Source organism: Carcharodon carcharias, chromosome 8, assembly GCF_017639515.1.
Source record: "Carcharodon carcharias isolate sCarCar2 chromosome 8, sCarCar2.pri, whole genome shotgun sequence".
Classification (NCBI taxonomy): domain Eukaryota; kingdom Metazoa; phylum Chordata; class Chondrichthyes; order Lamniformes; family Lamnidae; genus Carcharodon; species Carcharodon carcharias.
In genome coordinates this window covers 163,345,722-163,359,332 of record NC_054474.1, presented here as the reverse complement: position 1 = coordinate 163,359,332, position 13,611 = coordinate 163,345,722, and the positions used below count along the sequence as shown (strand labels likewise).

The following is a 13,611-nucleotide window of genomic DNA, read 5'->3' as shown; positions in this document are numbered from 1 at the left end:
AAAGTGTTTGTTTGAGGCTGACGTAATTTCCCGCTGGCGTGACACAAAATAGGAAGGCGTGACAAGATTCCAACAAGCATCTGTTTTAATGAGCATTCGTAAGGTATTAATAAATGCAAATGGAATTCATGCCACTAGTCAGCGGGGTAACTGACTCGCCATTAACCCACCATCGGGAGAATTGCAAAACATTTTTACGTCAACTTTTTGCCTGCTGCATGATTCTCCGTTCCCGCCCGCTGCAGGTGCGCCCTATATTTCTGGGTTCAGACCATTACTCTGAGCCTGACGTTCCCAAGCAGAGTGCAGTTTGATGTACCTGTGCGCAGAAGTAGAAGCTGCAAGCTTGACATTAGTTATGATTGTAATCTCCGTTACCTTCAGTGCCTATTCAAAAATAACAACCAGAAGGCCCTCAGTACTGATAATCTGCTTGCCTGCCCTGTGAAAAGATCGATTTTAATATTTGGCTGACCAGTAGTGTTTGCCTCGAATTTGAGAGCGACGGGTGCCAAGATTAAGGCACCTTATTAATGAGTGCCTCTCTGAATGCAACTGAAGAAAATTAGGAGTCTGCGGTGTCAATCTAGCATCATTAAGTTTAAATTTTAATTTCTCTGCTTATTCTAGACAGAAAATCACTGTGCTCTTTTGCGGCACCCCCAGAAATCCTTAGACAATGCAACAGGGCATTGCTAAGGGGCTATGCTTATTTTTTTCCCCCCCCGGTTTTCTTGCACTGGAATAATATTCTCTGGATGTAAGGTGGACACAAATCTATTTCATAGACAAAAGAGCTGAACTCCCGAAGCAAAGTGAAAGTGACTGCCCTTGACATCAAGGCAGCATTTGGTGTAGTGTGGAATCAAGGAGCCCTAGCAAAACTGGAGTCAATGGGAATTTGGGCGGTGGTGGGGTGGGGGGGGTGGGATTCTCCACTGGTTGGAGTCATACCTGGCACAAAGGAAAATAGTTGTGGTTCTTGGAGGTCAATAATCTCAAGTCCAGGACATCACTGCAGGAGTTCCTCAGGATAGTGTCTTAGGCCCAACCATCTTCAGCTTCAGCAACAACCTCTCTTCCATCATAAGGTCAGAAGTGGGGATGTTCACTGATGATTGCACAATGTTCATCAACATTCGCAACGACTCAGATACTAAAACAGTCCATGTCCAAATGCAATAAGAGCTGGACAAAATCCAGGCTTGTGCTGACAAGTGGCAAGTAACATTCATGCCACACAAATGCCAGGCAATGAGCATCTCCAACAAGAGAGAATCTAACCATTGCCCCTTGACATTCAAGGGCATTGCCATCGCTGAATCACCCACTATCAACACCCTGGTTGTTACCATTGACTAGAAACTGAGCTGGACTAGCCACATAAACACTCTGGCTACAAGAGCAGCTCAGAGGCAAGGAATCCTGTAGCAAGTAACTCACTTCCTGACTCTCCAAAGCCTGTCTACCATCGACAAGGCACAAGTCAGGAGTGTGATGGGATACTCTCCACTTGCCTGGATGAGCGCAGCTCCAACACCCAATAAACTTGACATCATCCAGGACAAAGCAGCCCACTTGATTGACATCCCTTCCACAAACCTTCACTCCCTCCACCACCGTCGAACAGTGGCAGCAGTGTGTACCATCTATAAGATGCACTGCCGAACCTCACCAAGGCTCTTTAGGGGCAGCACCTTCCAAACCCGCAACCCGCTACCATCTAGAAAGACAAGGGCAGCAGATACATGGGAACACTACCCCCTCCAAGCCACTCACCATCCTGACTTGGAAATATATCGCCATTCCTTCACTGTCACTGGGTCAAAAGTCTGGAACTCCCTCCCTCACAGTATTGTGGGTGTATCTACACCACAGGGACTGCAGCAGCTCAAGAAGGTAGCTCACCACTACCTTCTCAAGGGCAGTTAGTGATGGGCAATAAATGCTGGCCCAGCCAGCGAAGCCCAGATCCTGTAAAATGAATTAAAAAATACTGTACACAGTACTCCAGATGTGGTCTCAACAATGACCTGTACAACTGAAGCATAACCTCCCTACTTTTATGTTCATTCTTTAGCTTTCCAAATTGCTGTACCTGCATACTAGCCTTTTGTGATTCATGCACTAGGATACCCAAATCCTTCGGAATCTCAGATCTCTGCAATCTCTCGCCATTTAGATAATAAGCTTTTTTATTCTTCCTACCAAAATAGACAATTTCACATTTGCCCACATTACACTCCATTTCCCAGATATTTGCCCAATCACTTAACCTATGTCACTTTGTAGCCTGCTTCTGCCCTCTTTACAACTTGCTTCCCAACCTATCTTTTTGTCATCAGCAAATTTAGCTAGCGACCATTCCACCTGTCTCTTCGTCCAAGTCATTTATATAAATTGTAAGAAGCTGAGACCCCAGCACTGATCCCCGTTCCTTCACTGTCGCTGGGTCAAAATCCTGGAACTCCCTATCCAACAGCACTAAGAAGGCAGCTCACCACCACCTTCTCGAGGGCAATTAGGGATGGGCAATAAATGCCGGCCTCACTAGTGACACCCACATTCTGTAAATGAATTTTAAAAATTATGCAGCTCATTACTGCATATTAGAGCAGGGTTACTTTTGTATTAAAATTTTAGATTTAGTAATACATGGTTTACAAAATTCTTTAAATATGTGTCATAAACAGATAATGAATAATTCATTTTGTGATATGTTACACATTACAACAGTGAATATACTTCAAAAGTACATCATTGGCTGCAAAGCACTTTTGAGACATCCAGTTGTCATGAAAAGTGATATATAAATGCAAGTCTTTTTTAGTATTTCTCTACATTTGACAACCATTACTAATTTGTAGAAGCATTTATTATCATTAATACATTGTCCTTTGGTTCCCACTAATATTCATCATTATTAAAATGTGTCACATAACTCAGGAGTTATAAGTACAACTAAGGAATGTTTATTTAATGTCCTTTATGAATGCCACATGGTAACTGTCCAGTATTTTGCATATAAAAATATTCAGTTTTAACCCATGCCACTGTTGCTATGGGGATCTGCTTAGCTACCATGTGAAACTGCTGATTATGCAGAACTCCTTTTTACAAGTATGGAATAACAGCCAGCATATGAAGAGCGACGTGTAATTATTAAATAAACATAGGCATTATTCAAATGATTCACCTGTTCCTGCTGCCTGTTTTGCTTTGTTTGGTTCATGAAAGTATAGAAAGATTGCATGATGAAAGATGCTATGTACTGCTCTTCAACATTTTTGCCCATGAACTAGTTTAAACAAATTAATATGGTGTCATGTAATAGTGCATGCTTTCTAGCCAGTGATTGGTAAGGTACCATAACTTGTTTGTTTTTCATTCTGTTGGCTGGGATTGAGCAATATCTTCCAGATTTAAAATTAACATTTTATCCCAACTCTGAAATGTGCCATACCTAGTTTGATGGTGAGAGATTGCAAATTATGTGTTGATATAGTGTCTCAAATGAAATCATTTGACAATTCTTTCTGGTTTAATTTGGATGAGAGGAATGAGGTTGTGTCAAAAATATCTGAGAAAAAATAGAAATATTTGTACTGTTATGCCTGAAGTAAGGATTTATTTGCTATAAGTATAGCTTGAAATTGATAGCCACCACCGCCCAGCCCTGATATTCCACCCTACTTCCTCTTCTAGGCAGATCTGAATGCACGAAAGTAAACATTCTATGCCAGCTTCAAATAAAAAAAGGTTTAAGCATATAATTGTTTAATTCTTAAACTGTATTGTCTAATTTTTTTACTATACTGCCTTTCGCTTTCTACCTTAAAAACTCTTTGGGTGTAAGATTTTAACTCGGACTTATCAGACAATAACTGGAAGTTTATTCTCTCTCGTGTACATTCCTCATCTGTATGTGCCAGACATGAGCTGCTACAATTTAAAATCTTACATTGTATCCATCTATCCAAGGTGAAATTATCTGATATTTATCCAAATATTGTTCCAACTTGTGATAAATGTCCTATTGCCCCAGCCCCCCAATTCATATGTACTGGTCACGTCCTAAATTGACCTTGTTTTGGACAAAAATTTTTAGATCACTGTCGCATATGTTCAGTAGCAAATTGAACCTTCTCTTAATACAGCATTCTTTGGAGTGAAGCAAAATGGCATCCCTCTTGCAAAAATTCAGACTGATGCCCTTGCATTTTCAACATTATTGGCTGGATATATTCTATTAAATTGGAAACAGTCTGCCCCTCCTGCTTTTACTAATTCGATATGTGATCTTATGCAGAATCTTAAACTTGAGAAAACAAGGTACACTTGGAGGCTCCACTGATGGATTTTATGTAGCTCGGCAACCTTTCTTAGATTACTTTGAGGAACTACAGCTCTCTACTTTCATATAACTGACCCTAGTTAGGTTGTATGTATTATATCAGGTGAAATTATATCTGACCTATGATTGTTGTTGATTTTCTTCTTATTTATTTTTTGGGGAGGGTTGGGGAGGTTTTTTTTCCCCCTCTTTCCGTTTTCTTCTTCCTCCTGCTTGTCTTTTCCTTTCTTTCTCGTTCTCTTCCAAATGTAGGTGTATCGAATCATTGCTGCACTGCAAGTGTTTTTTTTTGTATGGTTACCCATTATGACTGTTGTTAAAATTTTTTAAAGTAATTCTCAAACTGTCTCCAATAAGCAAAGTAACATTATCAAATTACAAGGGTTGATTGAGGAAAGGACTACAGGAATGGGAAATGAACAATTACTGCAGACAATTTACCCAGAGTTTATTGTGAAATGCAAAATTCCAAATCTAGCCAGAACAGTTGTGTCTTAATCTTGCCCAATGTTAGAGGAGAGGTGACTGAGACTGAATTCCCCTCTCCACTCTTTTTTTTCTAAAAAAAACAAAAGCATTATTACATGTTTTCAAACTTTAAGATGTTTGCATTGAAAACTCCCAAGACTGGCACTTGCATTTAGCTTATTTGGTGCCGTCAACACTGTGGTGTCTAGCCAAATGCCGAGACTGTCCAATCCATAATCTGGCTCCACATACTTTTATTGTGTACTTCACCATATAGTGAGCAAACGATATTGATTTAAGTGTTAACTTTAAAATGTTGATACTCTACAAATTGCTTGAGAGCTGTTGCTTATCTGTGATTTTTTTCCTAAAAGATGTGATGTGAGAAAAACAGCTCAAAACGTTGCAAGGATTTATGGTGTAATGTGAGATTTAGGAAGCCTTTGCTGCAGTGCAGTTTTGAAGTGTTGTTTATTTCACAGATTTCTCCAGGACTGTTTGAATATGTTGCTAGTCCTGTGGATGAAGAAATAAAAGTTGCCATCATTAGAGACACACTCCGTTTGATGGATCCGGCACTTAAAAAAAACAATCACCATCAGTAAGTGTTTAGTTTTATGTTAAATTTTCATTGTCCTCATCACAGGCTCTTGTTTTCTTTTTAACACTGCAGTGTGTTGAACAGATCTTTTATTTGTTGAAAGCTAATACCATTTTGATACCGCCAAGCATCAGGCCATCCTGCACACTTAACATGAAATGTTTACCTAGGGGTCTCTAAGAGAGCCAGAACAGCCCATAACTGCACAACTGGTTGGTTGAAGAGATAGACAGCATTTTGACATCCCACAGTCTTAGGTATTGATAGTGAGCATCAGTTCATAATGGCAATCACAGGGAAACGGTGGCATACTGGTATTGTCACTGGACTTGCATTCCAGAGACCCAGGGTCTCTGGGGATCTGGGTTCAAATCCCAACCGGCAGATGGTGAAATTTGAATTCAATAAAAATCTGGAATTAAACTTGTCGATTGTTGTAAAACCCATCTGGTTCACTATTGTCCTTTAGGGAAGGGAATCTGCATCCTTACCTGGTCTGGCTTACAATTGACTCCAGACCCACAGCAATGTAGTGTACTTTTAAAATGCCTTTAGGGATGGACAATAAATGCTGGCGAAGCCAGTGACGCCCACATCTCATGAAAGAATGAAAAAAAAATTTGAGGGCATGAAAGCAAAGCCAACTAGACCAAACTGGCAAATGAGGATAAGGGATAGATCCATAAAGATGTAGTGGCAGACGTTTAAAGGGATATTTCAGAATGCACAAAATAGATACGTTCCAATGAGAAGGCATTTGATAAGGTTTACTGTGGAAAATAAAAGCTCACGGTATTAGAGGGTAACATATTGGCACGGACAGAAGATGGGCTAGGAAACAGAGCAGCATAAATGGGTGTAACGAGGATGTAACGAGAGCTGTGCCACAGGGATCAGTGCTGGGGCCTCAACTTCTTACAGTTTATTTAAATGACTTGGATGAAGATTCAGATGGAATGGTTGCTAAATTTGCTGATGACAAAAAGATAGGTCGCAAAGTAAGTTGTAAAGAGGACAGAAGCAGGCTACAAAGTGACAGGTTAAGTGATTGGGCAAAGACCAACATGGGCAAATGTGAAATTGTCCATTTTGGCAGGAAGAATAAAAAAGCATATAATCTAAATGGTGAGAGATTGCAGAGATCTGAGATTCCAAAGGATTTGGGTATCCTAGTGCATGAATCACAAAAGGCTAGTATGCAGGTACAGCAAGTAATTAGGAAAGCTAAAGAATGAATATAAAAGTATGTTTCCATCATTTTCACATGGTCCATCTCTGACACTTCCCTTCCCTTCCTTGACCTCTGTCTCAATTTCTGGTGATAGACTGTCCACCAATATTCATTACAAGCTTACCGACTTCCACAGCTACCTTGACTACAGCTCCTCACACCCCTCTTCCTGTAAGGACTCCATCCCATTCTCTCAGTTCCTTCGCCTCCGTCGCATCTGTTCTGATGATGCCACTTTCAAAAACAGTTCCTCGGACATGTCTTCTTTCTTCCTTAACCAAGGTTTTCAATCCATGGTGGTTGACAGGGCCCTTAACTGTGTCCAGCCCATCTCCCACGCATCCACGCTCACACCTTCCTCTCCCTCCCAGAACCATGATAGGGTCCCCCTTTTTCTCATTTATCACCCCACCAGCTCCCACGATCAAAGGATCATCCTCTGCCATTTCCGCCAACTCCAGCATGATGCCACCACCAAACACATCTTCCCTTCACCCCCCCCCCGGCTGCATTCCACAGGGATCATTCCCTCAGGGACACCCTGGTCCACTCCTCCATCACCCCCTACACCTCAACCCCCTCCCGTGGCACCTTCCCATGCAACCGCAGAAGGTGCAACACCTGCCCCTTTACTTCCCCCCTCCTCATCGTCCAAGGGCCCAAACACTCCTTTCAAGTGAAGCAGCATTTCACTTGTACTTCCCTCAATTTAGTCTACTGCATTCGCTGCTCCCAATGCAGTTTCCTCTACATTGGAGAGACCAAACGCAGACTGGGTGACCGCTTTCTGGAACACCTTCGGTCTGTCCGCAAGCATGACCCAGACCTCCCTGTCGCTTGCCATTTCAACACACCACCCTGCTCTCATGCCCACATGTCCATCCTTGGCCTGCTGCATTGCTCCAGTGAAGCTCAACGCAAACTGGAGGAACAGCACCTCATATCCGATAGGCACTTTACAGCCTTCCGGACTGAATATTGAGTTCAACAATTTTAGATCATGAACTCTCTCCTCCATCCCCACCCCCTTTCTGATCCTCTTTTTTCCAATAATTTATATGGATTTTTCTTTTCCCACCTATTTCCATTACTTTTAAATGTATTTCCATCCATTGTTTTATCTCTACCTTTTAGCCTGTTTCGATCCCTTCCCCCACCCCACCCCAGGGCTATCTGTACCTTGCTCGTCCTGCTTTCTACCCTTAATGTCACCTATTAGCACATTCCTTAGATAATATCACCACCTTCAATATCTCTTTGTCCTTTTGTCTGTGACATCTTTTGGCTATCTCCACCTATCACTGGCCCTCTATCCAGCTCTACTTGTCCCACCCTCCCCCCTTAAACCAGCTTATATTTCACCTGTCTTCTATTTTTCCTTAGTTCTGTTGAAGAGTCATACGGACTTGAAACGTTAACTATGTTCCTCTCCGCAGATTCTGTCAGACTTGCTGAGTTTTTCCAGGTATTTTTATTTTTGTTTTGGATTTCCAGCATCCACAGTTTTTTGCTTTTATAAAAGTAGGGAGGTTATGCTTCAGTTGTTCAGGTCATTGTTGAGACTACATATGGAGTACTGTGTACGGGATATTTTTATTCATTTTATAGGATCTGGGCATCGCTGGCTGGACCAGCATTTATTGCCCATCCCTAATTGCCCTTGAGAAGGTGGTAGTGAGCTACCTTCTTGAGCCGCTGCAGTCCCTGTGGTATAGATACATCCACAGTACTAATAGGGAGGGAGTTCCAGACTTTTGACCCAGCGACAGTGAAGGAACGGCGATATATTTCCAAGTCAGGATAATGAATGGCTTAGAGGGGAGCTTCCAAGTAGTGGTGTTCTCATGTATCAGCTGCCCTTGTCCTTCTAGATGGTAGAGGTCATGGGTTTGGAAAGTGCTGCCTAAGGAGCCTTGGTGAGTTTCAGCAATGCATCCTGCAGATGGTACATATTGCTGCCACTATTCATCAGTGGTGGAGGGAGTGAATGTTTGTGAAAGAGGTGCCAATCAAGCAGGCTGCTTTGTCTTGGATGATGTCAAGTTTCTTGTGTTGTTGGAGCTGCACTCACCCAGGCAAGTGGAGAGTATTCCATCACACTCCTGACTTGTGCCTTGTAGATGGTGGACAGGCTTTGGGGGGTCAGGAGGTGAGTTACTCTGCCCTATTCAGAGCACAATAATGTCATCGCCTGCTTCAGGGTTTTATCTTTTATCTTTTTGAAAACACACTCTTACTTTGAAACTTGCACAGTCCATTACAAATTGAATACCTGCATGAATGGAGACAGTTTACTCATGTTATAGAAATTTTCATGATTTGACTGGCATTGTGCCACTGCCTTCAAGTGATAGTAAGACAACTTGAGGAGGAGAGGGAAGAAGAAACAAGTACATACATGGCCTTCCACAGAGACCATCAACAATCTGCAATTAGTAATGGAAAACAATTACCCTGAGACAGAGCGATGTATCGAAATTTGCTGATGATATCAGGCTAGGTGGGAAGGTAAGCTGTGGGGAGGCTGCAGAGAGATAGAGAAAGGTTAACTGAGTGCCACAAGACATAGAATCAGAAATAGGCCATTCGTTTCATTGCGTCTGTGCCGCCATTCAATGAGATCATGGCTGATCTGATAATCCTCAACTCCACTTTCCTGTCTTTTCCCAATAACCCTTGATTCCCTTACTGGTTAAAAATGTCTATCTCAGCCTTGAATATACTTAATGACCCAGCCTCTACAGCCCTCTGCGGTAGAGAATTCCACAGATTCGCTACCCTCAGAGAAGAAATTCTTCCTCATCTTTGTCTCAAATGGGTGACCTCTTACTCTGAGATTACACCCTCTGGTCCTAGACTCTCCGACAGGGGAAACAACCTCTCAGCATCTACCCTGTCAAGCCCCCTAAGAATCTTATATGTTTCAATAAGGTCACCTCTCATTCTTCTAAACTCCAATGAGTAGAGCCTCAACCTCTCCTCATAAGAAAATCCTTCCATACTTGGGATGAATCTAGTGAACCTTCTCTGTACTGCCTCCAATGCCAGTATCTCTTTCCTTAGCTAAGGGGACCAAAACTGTTCACAGTATTCTAGGTGTGGTCTAATTGGTGCCTTGTATTGTTTTAGCAAAACCTCCCTATTTTTGTACTCTATTCCCTTTGAAATAAAGGCCAGCGTTCCAGTTGCCTTTCCTATTACCCACTGAACTTGTATGCTACCTTTTGTGATTCATGCACGAGGATCCCCAAATCTCTCTGTGCTGCAGCTTTCTGCAGTCTTTCTCCATTTAAACAACATTCAGCTCCTCTCTTCCTGCCAAAGTGCATAACCTCACACTTTCCCTCATTATATTCCATCTGCCAAGCTTTTGCCCACTCATTTAATCTGTCTATATCCCTCTGTAGACTCTTTGTCATCCTCACCACTTGCCTTCCCACCTATTTTTGTCATCCGCAAACTTGGTGATAGTACATTCAATTCCCTCAATCAAGTCATTAATATATATTGTAAATAACAGTGGCCCCAGCATTGATCCCTGTGACACTCCACTAGTTACAGGTTGCCATCCTGAAAATGCCCCCCTTACCCCAAGTCTCTGTTTTCTATTAGTTAGCTAATCCTCTATCCATACTAATATACTAACCCCAATAACATGGGCTCTTATCTTATTCAGTAGTCTTATGTGTGGTACCTTATAGAACGCCATTTGGAAATCCAAATATGTTATGTCTATTGGTTCCCCTTTATCTATCCTGCTTGTTACCTCCTCAAAGAATTCTGATAAATTTGTCAGGCATGATTTTCCCCTTCATGAAGCCATGCTGACTCTACTTGATTATATTATGTATTTCTAAATGGTCTGCTATTACATCCTTTATAATAGACACAAACATTTTCCCAATGACAGATGTTAAGCAATAGTTTTTTTTTGTCTCTCTCCCTTTTTGAGCAAGGGTGCTACATTGGCAGTTTTCCAATCCTCTAGGACTTTGCCAGAAGCTAAGGATTCTTGGAAGATTACTACCAGTGCATCCACTATCTCTGTAGCTACTTCCTTTAATATCCTAGGATGCAGCCCATCAGGTCCAGGGGGCTTAACGGCCTTTAGCCCCATTAGTTTCCCTAGTACTTTTTCTCTAGTGATTGTTGTATTATTTCCTCCCCCACCCCCGTTTTGTCCCTTGATTATTTAGTATTTTTGGAATGCCATTAGTCTTCTACCGTGAAGACTGATGCAAAGTATTTATTCAACTCCTCTGCCATTTCCTGGTTCCCCAATATTATTTCCCCAGCCTCATCCACTAAGGGGCCTATGTTCACTTTGGCCTCTTCTCTTTATATATTTAAAGAAGCTTTTACTGTCCATTTTTATTTTAATTGCTAATTTATTTTCTCCCTGTTTATTTTGTTTTTGGTCATCTTGGTTGGTTTTTAAAACTTTCCCAATCCTCTGGCTTACTACTAATCTTTGCCACATTGTATGTTTTTTCTTCCAATTTGATATTACGCTTAACTTCTTTGGTTAACCATGATTGGTTTATCCCCTTCCCAGAAACTTCTTTCCTCACTGGGATGTATCTTTGCTGTGAGTCATGAACTATTTTCTTCTATTGCTCATCAACCGTCTTTTCTGCTAAACTCTTCCCAGTCCACTCCAGGCAACTCTGCCCTCATTCCTTTGCAATTATCCTTATTTAAGTTGAACACAGTTGTTTCTGACCAAAGTTTTTCACTCTCAAAGTGAATGCTAAATTCAGCCATGTTATGGTTACTGTTTCCTAGGAGACCTTTTACCCTGAGGTCATTTATTAAACCTGCCTCATTACATATTACCAGATCCAAAATAGCCTGATCCATGGTTGGAGCCACAACATATTGTTCTAGGAAACTGTCCCAAATACACTCTGAGTTCTTGCTCGTGGCTACCTCTGCCAATTTGATTTTCCCAATCTACATAAAGATTAAAGTCACCCATGATTAATGTACTGCTTCTTTTTACGTGCCCTCTTTATCTCCTGATTTATTCTCTGTCCTACAATATAGCTACTTTTAGAAGGCGAATAGACTACTTCCACCATTGTCTTCTTCCTCTTGTTATCTCTTACTTCCATTCATATGGATTCTGCATCTTCTGATCCAAGATCATTTCTTGCTATCGTACTTATTCCATCTCGTACTAACAAAGCTACCCCACCACCCTTTCCTTGCTGCCTGTCCTTTTGAAAAGTTACAAATCCCTGAATATTTAGTTCTCAGCTTTGATCTCCTTGTAAACATGTCTCCATAATGGCTATAAGATCATACCCATTAACCTCTATTTGTGCATGAATTTAATCATTTTGTTCCGAATACTACATGCATTTAAATAAAAAGCAATTAATTTTGCCATTTTACCATTTTTTTGCCCCGTGACCCTAATTACTGCTATTTTTTTTCTGTTTGTACACTCTGTCCCTTCCTGTCATACTCTGAATATCGCTACCTAAATAGCTGCCCTGCAATGCTGCCATATCCTTTTGCTTTGTAAACCTACGTATCTCCAGAACCCTACCCCCCTTAGTTTGAAGTCCTCTCTACAGCCCTAGTTATTCAATTCGCCAACACACTAGCCCCAGCACAGTTCAGATGAAGCCCATCCCACCGGAACAGCTCTCTTCTACCCCAGTACTGGTGCCAGTGCCCCATGAACTGATACCCATTCCTCCCACACCAATCTTTGAGCCATGCATTTAACTCTTTGACTTTATTTACCCTATGTTAGTTTGTCCGTGGTTCAGATAGTAATCTTGAGATTATTACCTTTGTGACTGTGTTTTTTAATTTAGCTCCTAACTGTTCAAATTCACTCAGCAGAACCTCCTTTCTTGTCCTATCACTGTTGTTAGCACCAAAGTGGATGACAACTGGATCCCCCCCCCTCCCACTCCAAGTTCCTCTTCAGCCCTTAAGAGATGACCTTAAACCTGGTACCAGGCAGGCAACAGCCTTTGGGACTCACGCTCATGGATGCAGAGAACAGTATCTATCCCCCTAATTATATTGTCCCCTACCACTACTACGTTACAATCCCCCCCCACCCCCAACGACCCCCACACTTAAATGGCTCCCTGTATGAAAGTGCCATGGTCAATTCGCTCTTCCTCCCTACAGTCCCCACTCTCATCCACACAGCTTGCAAGAACTTGTAACTGTTGGACAGTTGCAGGGGCTGAGGTTCCTTGAACGCTATCCCCGGAACCCCCATACCTGCCTCACCCGCAGTCACACCCTCCTGTCCCTGATCACAGACCAAATTTGAATTGCTTAATCTGAGGGGTGTGACTGCCTCCTGGAGCAAAGTGTCCAGGTAACTTTCCACCTCCCTGATGTGGCACAATGTCTGCAACTCGGACTCTAGCTCCTCAGCTCCGATCCGAAGTTCCTCGAGCTGCAAACACTTGTTACAGATGTGTTCGCTCTGCATCACTTTGATGTCCAGCAGCCAGCCACATACTGCAGCAGCAACACATCACCCATCCTGTCATCACTATTGTATAGTTGTTAATTAATTAATTACTCTAGTATTCCTGCTCTTTACACCTTTATTGTAATTAATTTTTTTTAACACCAGTATCAGACTTTTTTTAAAAAAATAGCTTAAGTATAAGAGAGAAAAAAAGACTGGAGACCTAAACAGTACCTAAATACCTTACTTTTACTTTAAAGACTAGGAATACTCACCAATCCTACTCATCAATCAGCTGCTTTCCCTGAATGTGTGTCACATTGTGGTTTGTGACGTCACTCCGCCGCTGGTGTCACTGCAGGTCAGTCTCTCAATCTGCGCCTTTTATCCTCTCCTGCTCACCTCTCGCTCAAAATATGGTAATTTGAGCCTTAGGAATAGAATAAACATTAATCATTTACCAGATACTCACCAGTTAACCAGCTTCTTCTGTAGCAGAGCAAGAATCA

At 41.9% G+C, this 13,611-nt stretch overlaps 1 protein-coding gene across 2 annotated transcripts in view; it reads left to right on the top strand.

The window, feature by feature from the left end:
* ttll11 (tubulin tyrosine ligase-like family, member 11) overlaps positions 1-13,611 on the top strand; it is a 235,691-nt gene that overhangs the window by 116,255 nt on the left and 105,825 nt on the right. For both annotated transcript variants that reach the window (XM_041194133.1, XM_041194134.1), the window contains exon 6: positions 5,305-5,423. In XM_041194133.1, coding sequence (XP_041050067.1) covers positions 5,305-5,423 — 119 coding nt within the window. The remainder of the gene's footprint in view (positions 1-5,304; positions 5,424-13,611) is intronic.